At 38.6% G+C, this 24,893-nt stretch overlaps 2 protein-coding genes across 4 annotated transcripts in view; both read right to left on the reverse strand.

Annotated features, from left to right (window-relative positions):
• Positions 1–18,675, reverse strand: part of stag2b (STAG2 cohesin complex component b) — a 28,582-nt gene extending 9,907 nt beyond the window's left edge. For 2 of the 3 annotated variants that reach the window (XM_056769073.1, XM_056769071.1), the window contains exons 1-14: positions 18,409–18,674; positions 6,849–6,971; positions 6,687–6,765; positions 6,446–6,589; positions 6,179–6,275; positions 5,861–5,937; positions 4,707–4,911; positions 4,446–4,597; positions 2,314–2,387; positions 2,104–2,227; positions 1,899–1,997; positions 1,152–1,231; positions 948–1,055; positions 535–646 (exon numbers count right to left, since the gene is read on the reverse strand). In XM_056769073.1, the coding sequence (XP_056625051.1) occupies positions 535–646; positions 948–1,055; positions 1,152–1,231; positions 1,899–1,997; positions 2,104–2,227; positions 2,314–2,387; positions 4,446–4,597; positions 4,707–4,911; positions 5,861–5,937; positions 6,179–6,275; positions 6,446–6,589; positions 6,687–6,765; positions 6,849–6,892 (1,395 nt within the window). In that variant the 5' untranslated portion in view covers positions 6,893–6,971; positions 18,409–18,674. Of the gene's footprint in view, positions 1–534; positions 647–947; positions 1,056–1,151; positions 1,232–1,898; positions 1,998–2,103; positions 2,228–2,313; positions 2,388–4,445; positions 4,598–4,706; positions 4,912–5,860; positions 5,938–6,178; positions 6,276–6,445; positions 6,590–6,686; positions 6,766–6,848; positions 6,972–7,229; positions 7,396–18,408 lie in introns of all 3 variants that reach the window. The other variant, XM_056769072.1, reaches the window with a different exon arrangement.
• A 174-nt stretch (positions 18,676–18,849) lies between these two features.
• On the reverse strand, positions 18,850–23,654 carry xiap (X-linked inhibitor of apoptosis). Its single transcript, XM_056769575.1, has 7 exons — positions 23,502–23,654; positions 20,873–21,672; positions 20,583–20,682; positions 20,354–20,432; positions 20,139–20,175; positions 19,849–20,034; positions 18,850–19,570 (listed from the first exon to the last, which is right to left on the reverse strand). The coding sequence occupies exons 2-7, from the start codon at positions 21,651–21,653 to the stop codon at positions 19,380–19,382; spliced, it is 1,374 nt and encodes a 457-aa protein (XP_056625553.1). The 5' UTR covers positions 21,654–21,672; positions 23,502–23,654; the 3' UTR covers positions 18,850–19,379.
• Between the last annotated feature and the right edge of the window lie 1,239 nt (positions 23,655–24,893).

The following is a 24,893-nucleotide window of genomic DNA, read 5'->3' on the forward strand; positions in this document are numbered from 1 at the left end:
GCTTACATTTATTTGCATTTTGTGATTTTAAGGTGAATAAAATACTATTTTTCTTTATACATTTCATCACTGAGGATTTCAAATAAAAGAACCCAGTCTTGTGTCTCTTCACACCCCTAAACAACACTAAGCACAGTTTCAAATTCGGCATGATACGGAAGTAGCGATAGTTTTTTCTTCCATATAAAGACTTGTATCCGAACGAACCAATTTCTGAAATGAGAAAAAATGTAGGCCGGGACTTGATTTCGTTCATAGAGTACTGATAAGATTGTTAAAAGTTGGGTGTTGCTAACAAAATAGAGTCAGATTTGTAATCCAGTTTGCCATTCCTCGTGACCAGAAGTGAAGAGAGGTCGTTTCGAGGGGGGAGGAGGTTAACGTTTTTGATTTAAAATTACAACTGCAAATTAATAAAAAATAAGAATAATCTGCACGGATAAATCATTTATAATGAATACTGCTACACTGTGTAAATCAATTTGAATTGGAATTTTTGATTTCATGCAGACTTCGACATTGATGTTGGCTCACCTCACTCTCCAGGAAGAAAAAGACAGCGGTTTTGATGAGATTGGCATTCATGCTCTGTCTGCCTCTTCTTTTGGGCATGCTGTCATCCTCTGGGTCTCGATGGCTGAAAAGTCTGTCAACAAAGTTAAAGATTAACAGCTATTCGAGCGAATACATTAAATCTAATGGCTCAACTTCTCAATTGATGGCTACAGTGGATCATTTGATCATATTTTGCCTTGCATTTCGGGTCAGACACATGAAAAGAACATTCTGGGTTTAATGCAGGTTATGCCCTACTAGGTAGTACTCTGTCCCTGTTTCTCCATATTTGACTTTACTTTTTTCACTTTTCTTACTTTCTTGTTTCTCTGCCAAGCTTCCTTTCCAACTTTATAGGAAACAAAACATGAAGCCAGAAGTATGCGACTCACTTCTTAAAGAGAAACTCTCCAGCTGCCACGGCGACAGGTCGGTGGGCTGAGTACACTAGATGATAGACGCTCTCACAGTCTTCTGCAGTCAGAACTTCATCACTGCTACTGTAAAACAGACCGACAACCGCATATTAGCACACAGTCATACAGTCTGTGGTGTTTCTAGAAAAGAGGAATGTTAAGGGTGTATTCGATACGTACTGTAACACCAGCGTCAGCAGTTTTATTGCTTGCACTGCGACGTCATACTCCTTGTCTAGTGTCATGGACACAATGCGGTCCTGAAGAAAGAAAAACTCCGGTATTTAAAACAGATAATAAATTTGAGGCTTTTAAAAGGGTCATGTGACACGGCTAAAACGAACATTATTGTATGTTTTAGATTTAATGCAATGTATATACACAATTTAAGGTTCATAAACGCTGTATTTTCCACATACTGTGCATGTTTTTATCTCCTCTTTGCCCTGCCTCTCTGAAAAGCTAGGTGTGCTATGATTGGATAGTCAACCAGTGAGCAGTGATTGGTCGAATACTGCAAGAGTGTGACGGAAATGTAACGCCTCTTACCATATTTGGAACATCAGGCTCCAAAGCAATTGTACTGACAGGTACGCCCACCTTACTTGCGTGTACATTTGGACGGTCTTAGTCAAATCACACCATTAACTGATGTAGATTTGTGGGGGTGTGGTTACACGAAGCGTTTCAAGCAGGTGTGGGTGAGCATTCGCTCTTAGATAGAATGCATATTTTGTTCCGACACTTTCATTTTTATTATTGTACGCGTCTAATACATGCATTGGCAACTTAAAATACACCAAATACACAGAAAAACACGAATTAGCACCATATGACCCCTTTAATTTGAGCTTAAAACAATTACACTACTTCCAGCAAGTTATTTCTGTGTTTTGGATGAGAAGTAGCTCCAGATGGTTCTCTCACCTTGAAACGGCTGGTGAAGAGCTCCAGCTTGGCATTGAGCTCGCGGTTATAATACAGACCCTGGAGTGCCGTGAGACATTTGAGACGCACCTCACCTTGCTAAGATGGAGAAATGAAGAGAGAAACAAAGAATTATGATCCAGTTCGGGAATGTGGTGTGATTAAAACAGACAACCTTTTACAAAGAAAATACCCGATCACTCACCTTGTCGTGCATGGTCCAGCCCACATATTTAAGATAGCTGTCATTAAGAAAAGCATCGCTGTACATTTTCATCCACACGCCGATCTCCTCTATGCAGATTGCCCGGATCTCTGCAATCGCATCACTGAGAAAAAACACAGAGCAACTGATGAATCCACCCAGGTTTATCTTACTGGAATGTATCAGAGATTAAATTAAAAAGTAACCTACCGATATCGATGAACAAAGACACCCTTGAAAATGGCGTTCATCATGTTTTCAATTTCATCCTGGTTTTCTTGTAACTAGAAAAAAAAGTAAACGATACTGAAGTGAGGAGAGAGCACAACCTTACACTCACAGTTAATTGTTGTACACACCCACCCATTCTGTAGAATTATCAGTGTTTCCCATACAATGGATTTACTTGGTCAGACCTCCAAGGTATATTAATTGCCGCCCAAGTGTGTGTGGCGTTACATTTTGTCATTTTTTATCCATCCGTGATAATGACTGTATCTGTGATCGATTAACTAGTGTATAAACAACGTCTTCGCTCTTTCCTGACTTTTTTCATGTGCGTGGCATGCATGTCCTCTCTCCTGTGTTCGCATGCACTCTCTTTCTCAATGAGCTCTATGTGTGTGCGAACCCTCGGCCTCTACCAATGAGTTCGGAGCAGTGCGTGTGGTTAGCTCCATTTAGTGTATTTCACATATTTCAGAATTTGCACCGAATTGTCAGCTTCTGGTCTATAATAAAACTATCACTTGCATTTAAAGTCAAAGAGGCGCTCATAACACCCGTTTCACATCGCACGCGTTAGCAGCGTGTAGGTGAGCATTGGCACCATGTGTGCTTTGTCATTTCGCACCGGCAGCATATCCAACGCTCACCTTGCTGCCTGAGTACCATGTACAACAATGGAATTTCGCATTATGTTATTGTAAATACATCACTGAGAAAATATCTTCCATAACTAGATTAAAAATCTCTATTTATTTAGAGTGTATACTGTTTTATTTTAAAACTGATTTGTTTTAACCGCCTGTTTAATGCTCTTTAAGGCCACATAGTACAAGTTATAAATAAAACGGCATCATGCTTGAAAGATACAAATCAACTCACTAAAGGGTTTACTCGCAATAGGAGATAATGATTGACTTGATGCGATCGCTTTCCTCTCACACATACGCAATATAAGCGTATAACATGATGTCTATGTACATTTATCTGATTTTTCAGGAGGTTTTGATTACAGTGGGGTTTAAACGGGACACTGACAGTGTAATGCGATCATTTCCCCCTCATTCTATGCAATATAAGCATAACATTTAAGATAAACTTGTATTATAAATCCATTCTAAACCTGTCTGTTGACGAGGTCGACGATACACTTCTTACGTGTGCGGTGTGAAACGGCATAACACAGCAACACATTTATGAGAAAGGCAAACAGTTAAAGTGACTGCTGGTGGCATTCAGTTGCATTTAAATATAGTTATGTGACAAATCAGAGAGTAGAAGAAAAACAGACATCAGGTGCCAACACTAGTCCAAACCCAAACAGTTATGATGTCACAATTATGCTTATTAATATGTGACGTCACCATCTTCACAAGTCTCTCAAAATCCTATGTCTAATAACAGCAAGTCAAATAGATGAAAACGCATGTTACAAAATGCACTTCTAAGAGCCCTTTAAAATAGAAATCTATTGGGACTTGCACTGCAAGTCGATTTATGAGTCCGAGTTTGTCAAACAACTGAAGGATGAGATGAAATCAAGGGAAAAATGTATGACATAGATGCTGTCAATACAGCATAACTTGTAAATAACAATACAGCATTTATCCAGTATAACGTGTGTACGTCCACACGGCTTAATCCAATTGTATCAAGACATTACTACACACACAGATGCTACACCACAGCAGGGCCTGTTATTACATAACCCATTTCATTTACAGTGCCAACTAAACACAGCTTTGATACTCATGGCCATTCACAACTTTGGCTGACCTGAAAGCCCACAAAATATTTCATTGAACATGACCCTTTTCTAAATGACTTCATCTATTTACAGTCAGCCAGTAGTAGAAGTTCAGATTAATGTTGCGAGTGTTCGGTTACTTGTCTGTTTTGTGGCTTCTGGCCAACAAGGTCATAGCTGTTTAGAATGAAAGCACCAAACACTGCAGTGTCCTGGCAGCCACATGTAAACGGACGTGAGAATCTGCAATGAAGTGTGTAACTGATCCCTGGCTGATCGGAAGCTTTCATTTAACTCTGCCTCTATCTGCTTTAATGGCAAGAAACACAAGAGTAAGCTGTGGGACAATAGTGACTAAGAAAACACTCACGTCCTTGCGTTTCTGTAGCAGAAGCTCCAGCCTGTCGTTGGCCCTCTTGCCAATGATCTTGTTCCTCTCCGTCTCGTACTGCCGCTGAGTGTTGTCCATGTTAATGCTGAGGTTCAGTGCTACATTCACGAGGGCCGTCATCAGCTTCATGGCTACAAAAAAACCCATCAGAGTTTTAAAACTAGACAATTATACTAAACAATATGGCGATTTTCAGTGTAGTAGAAACTAGAAATACAATAAGTGGACACTAGTTCTGACCTGCCAGTGTGCTGGTGTGTCTAAAAGCTCGGACTTGAGAATCAGAGAGACCGGTGAGCAACGAGATGACCGTGTCCATCATGTACTCGTCATAGATGATACTGTACTGACACTGTCGCACCAGCACGCCGATGAACTCGCAGAAACTAGTCTTGAACTTCTTCCACTGTGGGCCGGCCATGGTGAGTGGGTAATCTCCGCTGTCCTGCAATAACATCAAAAGTATGGATGGGTATCGTTAAGATTTTAACGCTATTACTACTCTTATCGATACTGCTTATCGGTCCGGTACTTTAACAGTTTTATTATCGGTGCTTTGGGATATCTTTTTTTAATTATAAAAAATAAGACCAAAAATAAAGATTTTATGAGTAGAATAACACTGCTTTATTTTCTGCAATGTAAAATGAAATGTTTTCATCACGCACCAGCAGTATTAAAAGTGGGTTGGTTCATCATAGCTGCCTGCAACATTTCTTTTATGTATTTAAATGTGCATTTTAATGGACAGATTTTTATGTTTGTCCTATGCATGTAAGTAAACGTAAAATAAAGCGACAAATGATTAAGCTCTCAATGTTATGAAATAGGCTTATTGTTTGGGCTGATTTATTAGTTATTACATAAACAAGTAGAAAATGTGTTGTCACATAATAATCCAATTGAATTTAGACACACACGAATAGAAATAGGTCCGCGCATGTCTCATCTGTTTTGGAAGATGCGCGCATGGAGACTTGCAGTGAGGAGCCACGACTCCAGGCGCGAGCATGACTTGAGAGAGCCGAGCGTTTTTGTGATTCTAAAACAGCTCATCCTTTTAGTTTTGGGGACGTGCTGCTTTGGTAACGCGAAACAGAGACGGACACGAGTTTCAAAAGCATTCAAAGCACATGCTCCTGAAACGCTTCTGTTTGAGCAGCCGTGATTCTAATAAGGAAGGAGCTTATCGATGCTCCGGTCTTTCATAATTTAGACTCGAGTCTCTTCTAGTACCGGGTTTTGGTACCCATCCTTAATCAAAAGCATTCTCACGCTACAGGATTTATCAAATAAAATATTTGGTGTACATCAAAGGCCTTTAATAGAATTCAAATAGTCATAAAATGTTCTACACATGCAAAAACATTCCTGGGTTGACTGATGTTTTTTACCTCATCAAACTCTTCTGTCATCTTCCTGATGATCTCGGAGTTCTGCATATTACGAAACATCTCACCAGAGACAACACCTACAAAAATAGCCAAGATCAGCTTTTAAACAAATCAAAATTATAAGATCCAAATGTTAAACTTTGTTCCGTCTGTTCTATATAAAAGCAAACTAAAATAAAGACATCATGCGTTTTTCCTTGAATGTTTCTTTTAGCAAAAGACTGCAGTACTTCTCTTCATCACATTCTTGTTTGGCCTTCCTATTTGATTTTGTATTTATGTGCTCGACCCAGATCCCAAGAGAAATGACATTCAAACCTTTGCAGCCAGAGCACTGGATGAAGAAATTGATCAAGTCGAGGAGTGCGACATCTCGGTCGTGTTTATAGGACTCGATCCAGTCATCAACGACCGACTGCGAAAAGACGGCAGAAAATAAAAGGTCAAAATCTGCTAGCGTACACAGCGGGACATCTGTCTACATACTACCCTGCCAAAGCTAGAATCCCTCCAGAAATCACAAACCCATACGAGAGAATTTAAGACGTGAATGGCAGAGCAGCGAGAGAGCCGGCGAGCACTGACCTGCATTGCACTCTTCCCCAGCCTGACCACTTCGAAAAGCATGACATTTTCCATGCCGTTCTCCTGGTGGTGTCCGTTCATGCGTCCGGCTCCTTTCCCCACTCCTTTGCCCTTCTCTCCAGGGCCCTTCTTACCCTTCTTCGCCTGAAGTCACAGTTAATGGGTAAACATTGCATTCTGATGTAATGGAATCAAATGGATCAGTTTAATGATGAGAAATGATATCAGAGTCTACTCTTACCTTTCCTTTTCCAGTAACAGCATTTCGAACATCAGGATCATCAAAGTCTGTGTCTGATGAGAATCGTGTGTCTGTGTCCCTGTTAACACACACAAATCGATGTTAACAGTTTCTGTAACACCTAAAGAGAGGAAAGGTGTTTATGCGTTTTAGGGAACTTACTGAGGGTAATGATACTCTGTGTGTAATTCCGGTGCGGCTATCATTTCTTTAACATCTTCTGGTCCACTTCAACTTGTCAAGGGCTTTGTCTTCATAAACACAAGACAACAGTCTCTTATACACCTAGAACACACACAAACAAATATTCCAGTATTCAATTAAACAACATTTAATTCATAAAACCAATGAAATGTGTGACATACACATATAGTAAATACCAACAACAAAGCTCTGAATATAATACAGACGCTATATTACTAGCATAATCATTTATTTTGTTTTAGCAAATTTTGTAAATATGCTCAATTTGAACACTCATAACCCTAATTACAAACTGCTGCTTTGTTTACAACAGTAAAAATGTGTAGTGTCCATCATTACAGGCAAGCAAGACAAGTTGGGTTTCGTGACCAGTAAGGGGCAGTATGACTCTACATCTGCAGTCATGACCCAGTGACTGTGAAAGAGAGACTCGGTCAGTGTGAGAAGCCAGAGAGAAGCCGCAGGCTGCTGCACCTTTTCCAATGCAAATGATCTCTGCACATATCTACAAGCATAGAATAAGATATAAAATTAAATTAAACAATAACCGAAAAAAGATGGTCTAGTCAAGTTCAAAAAAGCTTGTAAAAAGTTTAATATGTGAAAATCTCAAACCCGCTTTCCCACATGAGCATCATGTTTTCTGAAAATTGCACTTTGCGTTTAAACTGTCTGCTTAAATCAAGCAGAAATATTACCTGCAATGCAATTATTGATTAATTTATGATGCTTTGATCATAAATAGATTTGACCCACAGAATGCAGTTTTATTTTATGTTCAGAGGGATAAGACATTACTCAGTACCAGGGTCGAACGGAACCTGCAGCCTTTTTTGTTTATTCTGTGCTTCAATTTTGGAAAAATCTGCAGAACAGTTTTAAATGCGTTTACATTTGTACAGAAAAAAATAGTTATAAAATACTACCAGTCTATTAACTGAAGGTGACAGTGGTTTGGTTCTGCTCATCATTTAAAAGGCAGGGCAGTGTTGGCTTGCTTACAGGGGAGACTGCATTTATTTATTAGAATGATTTTGTTTGCTCTATAAACACCAAGCTGTGTTTTTCAGTTTTTCTTATTTTCTCCTGAACAAAGCACATTGTGAAAAGCGCTATAAAATAAATTGAATTGAAAGAAGAGGCAGAGCCGACAGAGAAGCTTTAAGTGCTAAGTAAAGACACTGTTTAAACTCTGAATACACCAGACCAAATATGTACTGAATTCATTTGAACCAACAGAAAACATGCATGGCATTTTGCAGAAAAAAATCCAATATTTTTTGTTTATAGTGTTAAAGCAAAAAGAAAGGGCTCATCTTAATACGTTCTTGTGATGTTTTTATTGTGTATTGGAGGACACTTTTCATCTTGATCACAACACAGTGTAAAGATAACTTCACATAAACTTAACAAGAGCATTCGCCTGTCGTTCATGTTGTGAACGGATTGGAAATGACTCAGCACCGTCTCAAGTAATCAACAGATAAATTGCTTATTCTGAACCCATCCGCGGATAGTTTTGTTTTAAACGTCTCAAATATCAAATCATTCATCCTCCTCAGGTTCCAGAAATCCGTCACAACAAACTGAAAATCATAGTAATGCGCTCAAATTGTGTCTGTAAACTTGTCAATGATGAGATGTGACCGAGGCGACGACAGCGAGAAACATCAGTAACCCAGCAGTGCACGGTTCTCCCCTTCTCACACACATAGGCCTACACTTGTTGGCTCGCTATCTACTCGTCTTTTCACATGAGATATATCAACTAGAAAAATGTCAAATTGGCAGGTCACACATGCGCGAGTAATCGTAAAAAAATGCCTGCGTTGTCCCCAAAACTGGTCGCAAAATGCAACCATTTAGTCGCAGTCTGGAGCTCTGTAAGTACATGCTGGAACAACAACTGTGCAGCTATCCCTCTAAAAACTCCTGAAATGAGTTGATAAGCATTTTCTTTAGTGCTGGGCTACAAATATTATTTTTTAAATGCATTTATCTTGTGGCTTTTCTGTGATTAATCACGATAAATCGCATTGTTAAGTTGTGTATTGTGCACTTTTATTTTAAAAGTACTGCTATATGAACAAAAGTGCAATAAGATTTGGTCTGCAAACACTTTCAACAAATAATGGGTCTCATTCACTAATAATTGCATAGTTTTCCGTGTTTATACGCACATTTGGACCTCCCCCTAATTCACAACACCTGCGTACGTACATGAATTTGTTCTTAACCTCGTCCTAATAGTCATTAAAAAACACACCCAGTCCATCCCCATATTAGGGCTTTCCACCCAACTTTCCCATTACCACCTGTCGTCACTTAAGTCAAAGTTACTCCAGGCAACCCCATGTGACGCTGTCAACAGACAAGCTCTCGCAAGTAGTAGACCCTTTTTCCCTGTTCTGCCACGAAGTAGTGAAGCTTTAAGGCCCGGTTATACTTGACTTTCCGCGTCCGTGTCCGTCTCGCACACAAACATGCTCAATACAAATGAGTATGTGTGATCTACCAGACCCGTCAGAGGGCTGCGCTGAGTCACGTCATTCAAAAACCCACTTCAAATTAAAGATTGAGGAAGTGTTTTCGCCATTGCAAACAATCCGAGTAAACAGCGAGACAACAAGAACAACAATAAAAACAGTATGGAGTAGATATGCTTCTTAGCTTACTGTTTGTGGTTTTAGCATATTGATTTTGTATCATTCTTGTTCGACAACGGGTCACTGCAAACTTTCTGTGTGTGTATTGACACCAAGTGGACTAGTGCACTTTTTTGCGCATGTGCTGGTGTACATGGCACGTCCTGATGATGATAATTGCGTCATGTGTACGGGGCGCTGACATGGACGTATGGGCCATACTTTGGCCTTTATTTCCACTAGCGCCTCAGAATAGAGTTTAACAAGTCCCTTGCACAGCTGCCACAAATTCGGCTAGATGATGTACAACGTCTTGCGGATACATTTTTTCTTACGTCAAGAAAAAGCTAGATAAAGGATCGAATTATTCATTGTACAGTACCTTTTTGATTATGAAGGTAAATGTTTTCTTTTCTTTTTGTGTTAGAGAAGGTGCTAGGATATGGGTGTGCGATATGACAATATTTGATCACGAATGATTGAAATTACTGCACAATCCACTTTTTCGGAATAATAGTTACATCATCCTATATAGTGCCAGACATGTTATATTCGTCTCTGTTCTATTGAATTCGTCAACATCCCTGCGATAGATGGCGCCATGTTAACAAGCTCTTATACGTTGCTCTTGAATTCAGTGAGATTAAAAGACGCAGTCAGTACCGATGGAGGGAAACACGAGTTGGTCCCTAAAAAAATTCCAAATCAGTAAAATGGAAATGGTTTGGGTTTTCCCCAACTGACACGGCCCGAACAACAGTTATTTGCAAACGTTGAAATGATAAGATTCACACGTCAGATGGCAACACAACGAACCTTTTTAACCACCTCAAAAGAAAGCACCCAAAAGAGTATGGCGACAGTCAAATTATTAAGGGACCCCACGCAAGTAAATCAGGTACAACCAAGCATCCAGAAACTACAAGGCTTAAACAAACAACTTTAACGAAAGAAGCATTTGAGAAAGGAACTTTGTATGACAGAACGAGCAAGCGCTGGAAAGATGTAACTGACGCGGTGACATTTTACTTGGCCAAAGACATGATTCCCATAAAGACTGTGGAAAATGAGGGCTTTAAAAGACTGCTCAAAGACATAGATCCACGTTACGAAATACCCAGCCGCAAATATTTTTCCTCCACAACCATTCCACAGCTTTACTTCGAGTGCCCCAACAAGATGCAAAACAAAATTCAAAATGTAAAGTTTTTTTGCTACAACAGCTGATTATGGTCTTGCACTTGCATGAAATATTACCTTGATTAAAATATTCTTAAAATATAAATGGTAAAGAGAATATTTTTATATGAAGAAATTAGTTTGGCTGTATTGTAGCTCTGTAATTTGCAAAATAGTCTTAAAACCAACCTGAAAAAGAACCGGGCTAAAATCGTGAACTATCTAGACAAAAATGGTGATTTGATTTTTTTTCTAGATCGCCCACCCCTATGCTAGGACAAGTACTCGAATACATGTTCTGTCAGTTTTTTTTTCACTGTTGATAAATTACAGCGCGACGACAAAACGGAAGTTCTTCTTCTTGTTTGTTGGGACCGATGCGATGATACACTGCTTTGCGAAAGGCGGATGTTAAGTTACATCATTGTGAAAAGGGCCTATTCCAAGTGCACAGTCCTCAAAGTCAGTCATTAGGTCATTAGGGATGTAACGATTCACTCAGCTCACGATGGGATTTATTCACGACTTATTTTTACAAAATGAGTTCCAACAAATTAGAAATGAACAACTTCCAAATTATTTCATAAATGCTTCACGTTTCTTTGTATAATAAAATTATGTTTTATGTCAAAAAACAAAACTAAACTGCCATTTTAAAACAAATGAATAATAGAAAAAGTCTCTTTAATATAAATAAACTAATACTGTGCTTTTCTTGTATTTTTTTTGCATTTAAAAACTCTCAGCATGTCCACGTTTAGGTTTGCACTGAACATGGCGGCCCCTGCTGTTCAAAAAATGTATTGCGATTCAGTTCACACCTCAACCGATTTGAATCGTCACGCATTATAATCGATTTTCAACCCGCTCAAGGTGAATTGTTGCATTCCTACAGTTCTTACACAATAAAACACATTTTATACAGATATTAAGGTTGCAAAGTTCTCGTTAGCCGGTTGTAAAAGCGCTGCGATTCAGAGAAACCTCACAGCTCGAGCTTTAGTCTAACGCAGCTTTTATTATTCTTTCACTGCATATATGAAGAATTAATAAAAAAATAAAGATCGAAGCGTAATTATATATATATATATATAACTATTATCCTAAGATGAACGATGAATTTTGTATTCAGGAGAGAGGGTGAGAGAGAAAGAAAGAGACGTGGTGATTTTCGAGTATGTGTGCTTTCAACTGTTCCTATCTTTTCCCTTATATTAAGAATAAATTTTAGTACGAAAGTTTTTGTGAATCATGATTTGTTTGTGAAAGCGTTCGTACGCAGGTTTCACACACAAATTTGTGCGTACACATGCTTAGTGTGCTTTTTTACAACATTATTTCCTTTACATAGTAGTATTAACAGTTTTAACTTAAAATGTATTGTAAATCTCAATTTAAACATGAATGTAATCAAATTAAAGAAAGCCATCTGGCACTGCCAGGGGATTAACGTTCAGTCTAGATATAATGATTCATTTTATTATACATAAACTCTCTTTCAACACTCAAGTGTACTGTATTTAAAGTGTATTTTAAGCACATCTTTAACAGCTAAATTATTGTATTCTACTTTTTTCTTTATCTTATCAATTCATATAAGGAGAAAACAATTCCTTTAATATGAGTGAGTGAGTGTTTTGGGCCCGTCCTTTGATGAACATTATAAACAGAGATCTTTATTATGCTGCTGCCCCTTTAAGAGCGCTCAGTACAGATATACGGATATAATATACTGTGACGCGTCCGTCTTGTTTCACAACTGTTAACGTTCATAAAACGGACTACTTTAACATGGGCCCCTGCTTATTTGGGAATTATTATGTCATTTTGCTTATTTGCCCTTTTCAGGGTAAGACGACGTGAAAGAGAACTCAGTTTACTAGTTTGCGCGCCGACTCTATGTGCGCTAGTTTAAACCAAGGTGCAATATTCCGGTCTACCAACACGGAAGTGACAAAAAGTGCAATTCATCGACTGGCCGCTAGAGGCTGGCTCCAAAACAGAGCAGAATCTCATTGAGCCCTATGTTAAAATGGCCACCTTTACAGCACAAAAAAAAATGTTTACAGCCTGGTACAAAAGATTATTTGGGTCTATATAGGTAATTTTCCCCTTCACAACAACTGTGAGGTGGATAGATTTTTTATAACACATTTGTTTCGATTATATTAAACCTTAAAATTCTGCATAATTGAAAGCGTGGTCACTTGAGTGACAGGTAGTTTCAGGTCATTTACCTCAAGAGTAAGCTGTATACCGCTGTAAACATTAAAATGTCAAGTGCCAATACGTCAGGCTTGGAGGGCGTGGTTTGTTTCAGCAACCAGGCACGTCAGCTCCCACATCCTGCCTCTTTGCCCAGTGACGCGCGATGCCAAGATGGTGACAACAGGCTCCGCCTACTTTAGACTTCAATTTTAAATTTGCCTCTGCTCGCTACATCATAAACACATCACTACTAGAGCAAGCTCCTGATTGGTTAACGCGGTTTTCGCTAAAGTAAAGATTTTTCAACTCGCCGAAATCCCGGCACATCATTCGCCCAAACCGCGTAATTCAGGATGTCCTATCCCGGCTTTGCAATGACTTAACATGTAAATCGCTTGCGCTTAACTCTTCATTTGTGTTTGGTGGGAACACAACTTAAGCCATAGAACCAATGGTTAATACGCGTGGTGAAGCTATTCCCCAGCCAGCAACGGACTTTCAAAATAAAATATTACTTAAAGTTGATTACATGATAAAATAATTTTCACTGTCTGCATAAATACCTGTTAACTTTCCTAGCCCTAATTTTCTTTTCTTCTGTTTTTGTGCTAAAACAGAAATTAGGGCAGGACCTTGTAAAGACCCAGTCACCTTTTTGCAAATAGCTAATCGTTTTTAGTTTAGTCAAAGCTGTTAGTTGCTTTTGCACACAATTTCAGTAACAAAGAGGGGTGTCGTTTGTGAACTAAGTTTTCCTTGTACCAGGTTACCTCTGAAGTCAAATAAGTTGGCATACATCGCAGCCTTTTTTTTTTAAACAAAAAAACTGAGGGATTTGTTTTTGTTGTCTGTGGAGAGAACAACCCCCCCTCAAACACATCATGAAAAGATGCATAATTTCATGTATTTGTCGCAAACTGTTAAGCACAAATTTCAGTCAGTTCTGTCAGGTATGTCATGTGAGGAATCGGTCCTTGGTATTGGTGTCTCTTTATGAGTACGAGTACATGACCTTGGTATTGGGCCGATACAAAACTGGTCTCTATAGATGTTCCTATACCGGTTTTCCCTTTCTGATACCATTTTCGATACCGAGTAATGATCCGATACCTGGTTGTGTGTCTGTATGTAGCATTATTACTATTATCCCTGTGTGAATTGATATAATTATTTTATGGCGCGCTTCAGACTTATTTCTTAATAAATATACATACAGTAAACTAGAGTATTTTATTATCTGAAAGACATGGGACAGTGATATTAGTTTTCTTATGTCTCAGTTTTATTGGCTGGTTGTTCCACACTGAAATACTGCCCAACAGTGGACATACTGCTATCACGTTCTCATTCATTCTTCGTTGCTCTAAACAATGGTTGCTTCTGATGACACAGCACAGCTTCCTGCGTTTGCATTCTGAGCCGCGAAGAATTTCCCATTTGCAACAATCCTGTAGCTCAGTGGGTCGTGGGTTCGATCCCAGAGGATTGTACTTACATAGAAACAAATGTATAGGATAATGCAATGTAAATCGCTTCGGATAAAAGCGTCTGCCAAATGAATAAATGTATATGTGTAAGTACTCGCCGATACTGCTAAAAGAATTTTGTGTGGTATTGGTGGCATTTCCGTATTAGTAGTTAGTAATTACCATTAGTAGTAATGGTATCGGAACAACGCTACCGGTATTGGTCTATTCCTAACTGAGACAAAAATCTCCTAAACAATGTTGTATAGTGCTACATATCTCTGAGATGGCGCAAAACAATGCAGAAAATGCCAACAGGGAAATGCTGCAAACATAAACTTCCTCATATCTTATATATGTTTTGTAACAGTTTAAAACACTGTTTTGTAACAAGCATTCAACCAATCAACATTCTTGAATCTGATTTTTTTCCTAGATTAGATCCTGCTGCAAAGCAAATTTCATTCCTCCAAAAGGTATTCCTGAACTAAAATTCTTCCTGGTTAATCAGGCAAATAGTAACGGGACTACAAAATCATTCATGAGGAGAAGATTTCCCCATTAACCGTTTCTGGATATTATATTGCACAATAAGTTACACAAAAATCTTCTTTTGTGTTCCACAAGATAGATATTTTGATTCCAAAACAGTCAAAACAAGTGTAGTGTAGGTGTAGGATTAGTGTAGGAAAGTGTATATTTTGCGATGTCCTGACAGCTGTGAGAAACATTTGAACAGATTAATTTTGTTAAAACAACTCATATACCAAACACTAAACTCACGAGAGTCTCTGACTGAACCCATCAAATCAGTCCCTCTAAACACATCAGAACACAAGCGTGCTCAGACCATTAAACAAGAGTGGTTAGTAAGAATAAGTATTTAAAGTTTATTCATGACAATGTGTAGTAAAGTACATACATATATAATCATTTAGTTCTGAGTTACTTTTGAGTTTTGAGCTAGCTAATTTGATTTAATTTTGTGGAATATAAAAAGAAGCCCAGTGCCAAAATTAGAGGTTTTTCAGAGAGGGCAAAACAGGAGGATTGTGAAGAGTGACAGGTTATATTTGTGTCAGATCATTTCTTCGCCAATATACACTTGAATATAAAACGAAATAACCACAAAACATACCAATCACTGTACACTGCGCACATTTTGTGACATTTGTTGCTGTGTGATTATATGTAAATGATGTATCATATGTTATACTATGGTTAAACACTTCAATAGAAATGTTTACTATGTAAATGTGTACAGGAAAATGTATTTTGTAAAGTATTGTCATTCTTTGTTACTTGTAATCTACAATTCTGTCTCATATCTGTCATACTGCCATGATGGTCAGAACTGCACCAGAGTTTTACATTTACATTTGTTGATTTATTTGGCAAACGCTTTTATCCAAAGTCATTTACAAGTAGGAGAGCATATAAACATTTGTCAACAGGCTAAACAGTACCGTTAGTTTACAAGGCCATGCAAAAAGGAGGATTAAAGCTAGAGTAAGCAAAGGAGAAAATGAACAAGATTTTTTTTGACAGACAGACATACAGAGTTATTGGTTAGTCAAATTAATGCGGAACAGGTATGTTTTGAGCTATTTTTCGAAACATGTGAAGTATGCTGCAGTTTGGATGGAGGCTGGTAGTTCATTCCACAAAAGGGGAACCGAATGATTTTTCACCTGTTGCACTTGTGTATATGGTTGACTGTTTGATTTGAAAATGGATCACTATGACCTACCGAGATCTAGTTTGGAAAAGTTACAACAAAAAGAACAACACAAATGCATTTTCACTGCAAGTTTACATCAAATGTATGATATGCATATGACAAAGAAGGCAGGAAAACACTGCTAGTGAGCATTCTGCTCACAAAGCCAACAACCTTTTTTCATAAAGTGGTAGGCAGCTGTAGTGTTTACTACAGAGGCTGTTACTTTTTGGAAACATGCTTCAGTAAAACCATGAAAAATAAACATAATATATGCAAAACGCCAGCACACTAACAAAACTGTAGGAGCAGGAGGAACTAAAGTGCTAATGCAATGATAAAGACTGATCTGAACAGTTAAAGCTGTGGCTCAAATGTGCCCGCTGTACAGAATGAAAACAAGGGGGCGTGTCTCCCCGAGCCTGTCATATCCCGCTACATGCTGATTCGTTATCCAGACTTCACAGTTTCCAGGAAACGCCGGGGCTGCATGTCTACATCTCTGCCCATAAGGAAATAACACGTCCGCCCTCCATTTCTACACCATCCAATCAGAGTGCGCCAGTAACATTTGTGGACGTAAACATGAAGAGAACAGTGAGACGAAACCCATCCACCACTGTAAAAATGACGCATTTATCAAATACTATTATTTCTATACATGTACGAACATTCTAATAATATCCAACACAAGATCTGCACCGAGATATTCACAAATCAGCTACTCTTAAAGTTGATTACACTAATATTATTAGCAACAACTTTGATTTCAGTGATACATAAAGAGGTGTGGTCTTACGTACTTCGACGTGTGCAAATTAAGAGACATAAATTACATATTTTTTGACTTTGGCAAACTATGAATAACGGCATTTAGGTATGATTATTGAGGACATGCAATCGCTTGAGTAAAAATGCCCGAAAAACAGACCATGTATATACATATAGGCGAGGATATTATCAGAAGAACAGGAAGAAAATGGCAGATGCTTATCTCTGCACCAAATGCAGGGCAAAGCGTGTGCTGAAAACGTGGGAACAGTTATGTAATATATCCGATGTAGCAATAATTAACATTATCAGTGCACGGGAGATGTGACCTCATGATTTATTACAGAATAAACGGAGATACGGCGGGTAATATAAAGCGACGACGGCATCATTATCGACAATGCGTTTGAAGGAAAAGTGGCGCCAAACGACGCTTACATCCACTTCCATTGTGACAGTAGCACCAAAGCTAACGCGACGATGACAGTGACAGCCGAGCCCAGAATCCACTACCCAACATTTCATTCCGTGCTTTTACGTTACTTTATTAAATTAAAGCTTGGACGCAACATCTGTGCGAATTGCGTGACCGGCGTCTGTCAAAATCATTAGCACACATGGCCCGGCCTCTCTCACGAACAAATGTTTAGTTGTCTTTTTGCTATATAAAACTAAGCTGGACTGAGTCTTGACATTATAGCTGCGCGGTTCCCCCCTCAATCCTAAAGGTAACCCATAATATAATAGGATCTGTTCGTGTATGGAGCTAATAAATGAAGTTGAGTGCTGAGCTCAAGCGGACGCTCTCAAACTCCTCCTCATCGGACTAACGTTACTCGATATTACTCGATTACAACCAGTGTTTTAGGTAAAGCGCAAGAATATCAACGATGAGCGAAAAGCCCTCAATGGCAAATACAGAATACCACTGCGAAATCGCACACTGTTTGAACGGAACGAACAAAAAGGCGATCAGAAGGGGAGAAAATCTCCATCTTGAAGTCAATCCAGCACAGCTGTTTTCGGGATTCTCCATTTTGGCTCCTCTCGTTTCAATTCATCACGAACGCGAACCGCGCACCTACTGCATGTTTACATACAATGCGTAAAAACGGCCCGCTCGCGCGTTTGATACAGAAAATACGTAATGTTATTAGCATAATATGTGCGACATCAGCTTCTCCATCTCGGATAGAGGGGGGAAAATACATCGCGTCCTCGTCCTCCATCTTGCCTCTCGATTTGTGTTCCTAACTGTGCTGGGTAAGGTTAGCACGCTAGCTAACTATTTACCTACGAAACGCCATAGAAAACACGCAATACGTTTAATCATAAAATTACATTAATACCAATTATATGATAAAGAAAAATGACTTGAGTGCTTTGTTGCATAAATGGAGCTACGGAAGCGCAGCGCGTCTTCTCTCAGATCCGGTCCCTCGCTTATCAGGCTAGCTCGGCTAACACATCATCCAAAAAACCCTAAAGCCACTAATTTCTATAAATCTCTCCGCCATTTTATCACTTACCCAGTTGTCAGGGCCGTCTCCGGATTGTTTATTAAGACTTCTTGACGAGCTAGAAGAACTCCGGTGGGTTAAAAGTGCGCGTTCGCGGCTATTTCATGGATGTAGTTTGAAAGTGGCGGTCAGAGGCGGTTTTGGACACACTCTTACCCCGCTTGCTCCGTTCGGTTTGTTGTTCCGATCACTCAGAGGGAAAGTGCTTGTGTGGAGCTGACACCTGCCGGTCAGTGGTGGAACTGCAGCGGCCTCTAGACATCTAGTGGTGAGAGCAGTGAGTGCGAGCGCTCAGTGACTGGTTTACAGTAGGCAAAGACTACTTATAATGCGTGTTATCATATTATCTACATTTATCAATAATCGTATGTATAATGTAGTGATCAGGAAGTATATTGTGAGTTACATGAATGCTATGAGCCCATGTTAAAAAGAAACAGAAACAATCTATATTAGGAATTTCTGTTTAATTGTCATAATTGCAATATTTATACTTAAAACCAAGAGTTATGCTGCAGAAATGTGTAATTAAAAAAAAAGTGAAATCAACATTAAAGACATTATTCTCAATTGTGCGGTTGTGAATGAATTATACATGATCATGTAAAATTATAAAGTACAATGAAAATATTATTTAAAACTCTATAAAGGCACTATGGTAGTTTACATCTGTGTATTTCTGTGAACATGGGGAAAGCCACAAAGATGTTTTCAGAAGATGGACAATAAATATTGATTTTACTAAAAAAATATATTAGAAATTTAAATGATGTAGTCTGCTGCCCATCTGTCAAAAACAAGCAATTTTGTGACCTAATAAAAAATGACTGAACTTGTATATCTCTGGATATATGCGTACAAATGTACATATACACTCATCTACACAAAGCATATACACACTTTATATCCAATATCAAGGAATGTCTGGATTGTACAACATTCAGTCAGAGTTTAATTTTGAGTTGTGGTTTCTTGGATGTTCAACCAATGTAGGCCTTTATCTTCTGCACAATAGTGGCACAGCAGAGGGGACACTTAAGCAAAGATTCTGAGCATTTTTGACAAGTGGCCAGGTGTCCACAGGGAATGAAGACGATGTTGATGTCATTGTCCATGCAGACCTTACAACGCTTCTCTCTCTGGAGTTTCTCAAGCGTTGTCATGGGGTCATCTGATGAAATAAATAAGAAATAAATGTTATAATAACAAACAACAGAACCAAGGAAAACATAATGGTTCACAATATACCCATTAAAATATCTTCTTAAATACATTTTCTTAATACAAATGGAAATCTTAATTTAAATGTATCTTATATACTGTTAAGTAAGAGTACGAGTTTAGCTAAATACAATGAATGGCCAAGTAGTACTGTACATATCCGATCAGTGTCAGGTTTTAAAACCCCCATTCATACAAATAAGTGCAAAAAGAAAAACATGCACTTGCCAGATTTTTCAGAAATATATAAATCACTCTGTTGTTCTGCGATATCTTGAATAAGGGCCTCCACTGAAGTATAACCCTTACTATCTTGACGTAACTTCTGGAGAATTGTGCTCTCCACTTTGGTGGGGTCAAAACCCATTTCAACAGCCTTCTTTCCAATCTCTGACTGCATGACCTTCTGTGCAGCTAAAGAGTAAAACAATATTTAAAAAAAGGAGACATACAGTATATATAATGGATATTAATGGATGCATTGGATTTACAAGTACATTCAACTCAGAGGACCTTACCTTCTTCATGACTTGAAAATCCATTCTGACTTGGCCTCTGTAGGAAGACAATATAACAAATATTTAAGACTTTTCATAAAATATAGTTTAGATATGAACTTGCCACAATCACAAGTGGTGCAAGTGGTTTATCCATACATATACATATATATATATATATATATATATATATATATATATATTAGTGGTTATGTATATGATGAGCAATGACTCACTGTATGGTGTCTGTTAGGATGTCTCAGTTGCACTTGGTTGACATATTCATTTCCTTTTTCTGCCAGAAGGAAACTGCAGCTGCAGGTCAATTATAATACTTCATTTATTTACATCTCAATGAAAGGTGATTCACAAGTGTTCCTTGCACGCAGAACTAATTTGTAAAAGTTTTCAATATCAGGGTGAACTGATGATAATACCATATGTCTATGTAAACATTTTTTTTACCCTGGATAGTACTTGGCGTGCTCCTCCCATGGATCTTCATCAGGCAACCAGCCCTTTACTCCTCCTCCACATTTAAAACAAATCACTCTGTCTCGTTCCCCTGCACAACCAAAGCCAACAGTTTGTTCAATACACTCCAATTCTGTTGAATCAAAGCTATTTCTCTAAAGTTTTTAAAAGTGAAGTACTTCATATGAGTAGCAAAATAAACTTACACGTAGAAACATTTTGGAAATTTACTTTCTAGCAAATTATACTATAGCTGTATAAAATAAAAAAGCAGTTATTACCTGTGCTGTAGAAGCCGGCTCTAACCAGTTTCTCATGTTCTATAGGATGCTGTGTGCTTCTGAAGGTATCAAGTCGTCCTTCAAAAGTCTCAAGAGAGCCTGCCCGACCATTCACTCTGCGACTCTGTGTTGCCAGGGGCACATTGCCCACATCGTGGCCCAAGATAAAAAAGCAGTTTGGGTAGAATTTTTCATGTTCGTTCCAAGGATTATCACCCTGCTGCCATTCACCCAGCATCCCTCCACAACAGAAACACTGCACATTGTCGTCCCTCCCACGATAATACATGCCCGCCTCCGCCAGGTCGCTGGGCTGTACTGGCAAATGTGTCGGCCAATTACTGAAAGTTCCCAGTCGAGCTTCCTCACTCTTCATGTGTGGTACTATGGGATATAAGGACTCATCCATAACCTCTCCCGTGCGTAGCTGGAACGCCATGGCCTCGGCCTCTTCATCATAATCAGACCCACTGTTTAGAATGGACAGGTTGCTAATAGCACTCAGTCCGTGGGCACAGTTGAGAAACGTGCAGGCTGGAGATGCTTCATGATGCCTTCTTAATGGGATGTCCCCTTCGTTCCAATCCCCCACTGTTGCACTGCAACTAAAACAGCGCACCTTGTCTGCCTCTCCTGTGTAGTAAAACCCCGCCCGGGCCATCCGCTTTGTTGAAACCATTTGAGAAAGAGGGAAGAGCCGGAAAGAATGAAGCCGAGCATCCATTACTGACAAGCTTGCATTATCGGTCTCAAGTCTGCCGTCATCACTAGACTGTGCCATAGTTGCTGAAGGAAAATGTCTGTTTAAGAAAAAAAAATATATATATTAATAATGGTAATCAAGTAATACTTGAAAAAAATATCTAATACCAACAAGGTAAAAAAATTATTTTGTCTTTTTTCCAGTTGCAAAGGTGTTCTGGTGGTCGAAAGTCGGACCCTTAAAGAGACTGTTCACAGTTTAATTCATTTAATCATCCTCATGACTCAAGTCATTCAAACTTGCATTCAAAATTGCATAACTTCCTTTGTATGGAAACAAAACCACAGAGACATTTCTCAAAATATATATATATTGTGTTCCACAGATGAAATGTACAGGTTTCAATGAACATGAGGATGAATAAATGATGACTGAATTTGGGGTGAACTATCCATGAAATTATCTTCTGGTTCACTCCCCTCCTATTGATAATGTCTCCTCTCCAGCTAAAGGTCATATACTCATCTATATGGAAGGAGGTACAGCGTAATTTCCATGACAACTGCGCAATATCAGATTAAATTTGAGTCATTAGGAACATTGTTTGAAAACGATGGGCGAGCCAGAACATTCCTTAGATAGGCTTTCCTTAAACTGTCAATGTGTTGCTGATGCATTTTTTAGCCACGACTCACATATATCATATTCATATCTAATAGAACATTTCACCCACAGATATACAAACACCAAAAACACAGTTCGACCAATGAAATTTTTCGTTTATGAATTTACTTTAACACTATATGACTAAAAAGTAAGAAAAATAATAATGTGATGTCTATCAAAGTTACTCTATGCCGATAAAGACACAATGTGTAATTTTTGCAGCTGGAGGTCGCAAAACAATAACAAACGCTGGGAGTTGTTATCTTTAGCCACACTGAGGATGGATATCGATCGCGGGGACTCACAAATCATTTTCATTGATAACAAAATGAAATGTGTTGTAACTTTTACAGATCTATAGGCATTACACATACATGTATCGCAAATGCAACTCGACAGTAACACTTTCGAATTACTCTTGCAATACTTTATTGTCATCAGTCTGCGCACTGCCACATGAAGTTTCCATCGATTATTTCAACAGCAGTAAAACCAACAGAAAACAGACAAGACAAAAAGATTGTTTAAACACTGGTTCAAATTTTGCATTTCTCTGAATTCAAACATAGCTGTAAACATTTAGAATAACGTTGCTGCTAACTCATGTTTTAGGATATTGAAGAGAGAGGGGTGTTGTGTCACAAGTGTCTTCACCATGTCCAGTGATTCAAAACATAATGACATGCCGATGGAAACTGCATCTACACAATAACAGCACTGACATGCTCTCGATGACACACTAGATTATACATTAGTGTATGACAAGGTTTAAAAAAATAAGTTGTACACTGTGAAGATGTCTTATGTAACTCCTAAAGACAGTATGACCAAGCCTCATTTCATTATGATATAACATGTGTTTGGCAACTATTAACATACCACACCACTCCTAATGTTCCTACTGTACTCTGTTGCATGCACTGTGTGATACAGTACAATATAGTAAAATCGTATAAATCTTATAAAGTTAATTGCTTCAGTAGACCGAGCTTTCACATTCAACTAAATTTGTCCCGATGAATAGAAGAAAGGTTTCGTTTTTACATTCGAGCTCCATATTGGAAACCGTTTGTCTTTCCTGACGAAAAAAACAATAGCCTAAAAGATCTGACAGGATAGTCGGACTTTAACCTTTAACTGACAACAAAGCTTTTAGTTAGCTGCGTCTAACATGCTAGCGTTAGCATTAGCATGCCCTCTGTGGGTTTTTAAAGATTCCTGTGGACACGTATGGAAAAAAATCACGTCTAACTTACTTACCCTCGATCAGAAAAAACGTTTTTCAGTTGACATGAACTTCAGTTTTTCAGAAACTCCGAGTTGTACTCATGTCCTACTAAGCTTATAAAGGGGCGGCCTTCATATTTATGTGCCTCAAGTACGAGGAACTGACGCTTACTACGGCGAGTGCGTTGCTCATGAATATGGAATACATCCGCCTAGAAAGCATACGCTGAAGCAAGAGCCATTGAAAGAGAGAGTTGCGTCAACTTGGTTGACTCCAACGGAACGGTTCATTGAGGCTTTCAATAGTGCCCGGAAGTAACTAGTAACGCATGGTAGGGGTGTTCGGTTCCGGTTTTTTGGAGTCGACTGCGATTCTCGACTCCTACTGTTGAAGTCGATACTCCGACTCCATTTACTGCCATTCAAAACGGGCTCAGGAATATGAGTTTTTAGTGCTGTCTGACCAGTTACTCCTTTCTGGTCCTAAACCAAAGTGGTTTTCCAAGCACACGCAGCGCATGACATGACGGCCCAGGTCTAACCGTAGCTATAGACTTATAGTAAAGCTAAAACATTTAGTTTCTTTTATTATTTTTATATTGCATTGATTTTGGAGACTTACAGTTACACAAATGAAAATGTTTTGTACTTAAAGACACAGCGTTTCGTTGTTTTGAATTGAGCCTGTAAAAAGGAATCAAGTCCGACTTTAGGGACATTAAGAGTCGATGAATTGAGTCGAGGCTCCATAAATCACGTGAGGGTCTAGCATTTTGGACTTCTGTTGGCAGAACTCTCTCTCTCTCTCTCTCTCTCTCTCTCTCTCTCTCTCTCTCTCTCTCTGGCTCTGGCTGAAGCGAAAGCCTCCTACTTAATATTAATGAGTTTGCATGATTGTACCTCTGGAATGGATGTGGTATTAGTAAATCTTAAATAGCGTAACTTATTTATTCATAATGGAAGAGAAAGTTGTAAAGAAAGTGGTCAGTGGGTCAATAGAGACAAGAAGTATTGATAATGCTATGGTGGTTGAAAAAGGGGACGTCTGGTTTCTATCTGCATGACCTTTTAGGGAGTTTTGTATCATATCTCGTATTTTACGAGAAAAGCAACCACACATTTGCCTTATTCCGATTAAGTGGGCAACATGAAGAGTTTGGTTCCAAAACGAGATAACCAAAAATCATGTGTTTTATTATGGTTCATGTTTTATTGTGTTAGTTAGCTGTGTTTTTTCAGTTATTATGGCTTAAATCAAAACAAACCAACTGCTGTTTGATTGATATTATTTAGAATGCACTATAAAAAACGTGAGTTATCTCATTTTGGAACCAAACTCTTCATGTGCAAGCATGTGCCAGACATGAGCTTAATGATAAAATATTCTCACACTTTCCGTTTTTTGCGCCAGTTTGACCAAAATAG

This window comes from Triplophysa dalaica, chromosome 16 (assembly GCF_015846415.1).
Source record: "Triplophysa dalaica isolate WHDGS20190420 chromosome 16, ASM1584641v1, whole genome shotgun sequence".
Lineage (NCBI taxonomy): Eukaryota > Metazoa > Chordata > Actinopteri > Cypriniformes > Nemacheilidae > Triplophysa > Triplophysa dalaica.

Bases quoted from the DNA above. Each gene is read 5' to 3' on its own strand.
- xiap (XM_056769575.1), bottom strand. From the start codon at position 21,653: ATGGCACAGTCTAGTGATGACGGCAGACTTGAGACCGATAATGCAAGC. The intron at 20,683-20,872 runs GTAATAACTGCT...TTGGTTGTGCAG, and splicing joins AGCCGGCTTCTACAGCACAG to GGGAACGAGACAGAGTGATT. The intron at 19,571-19,848 runs GCAAGTGCATGT...TTATTTCATCAG, and splicing joins ATATATTTCTGAAAAATCTG to ATGACCCCATGACAACGCTT.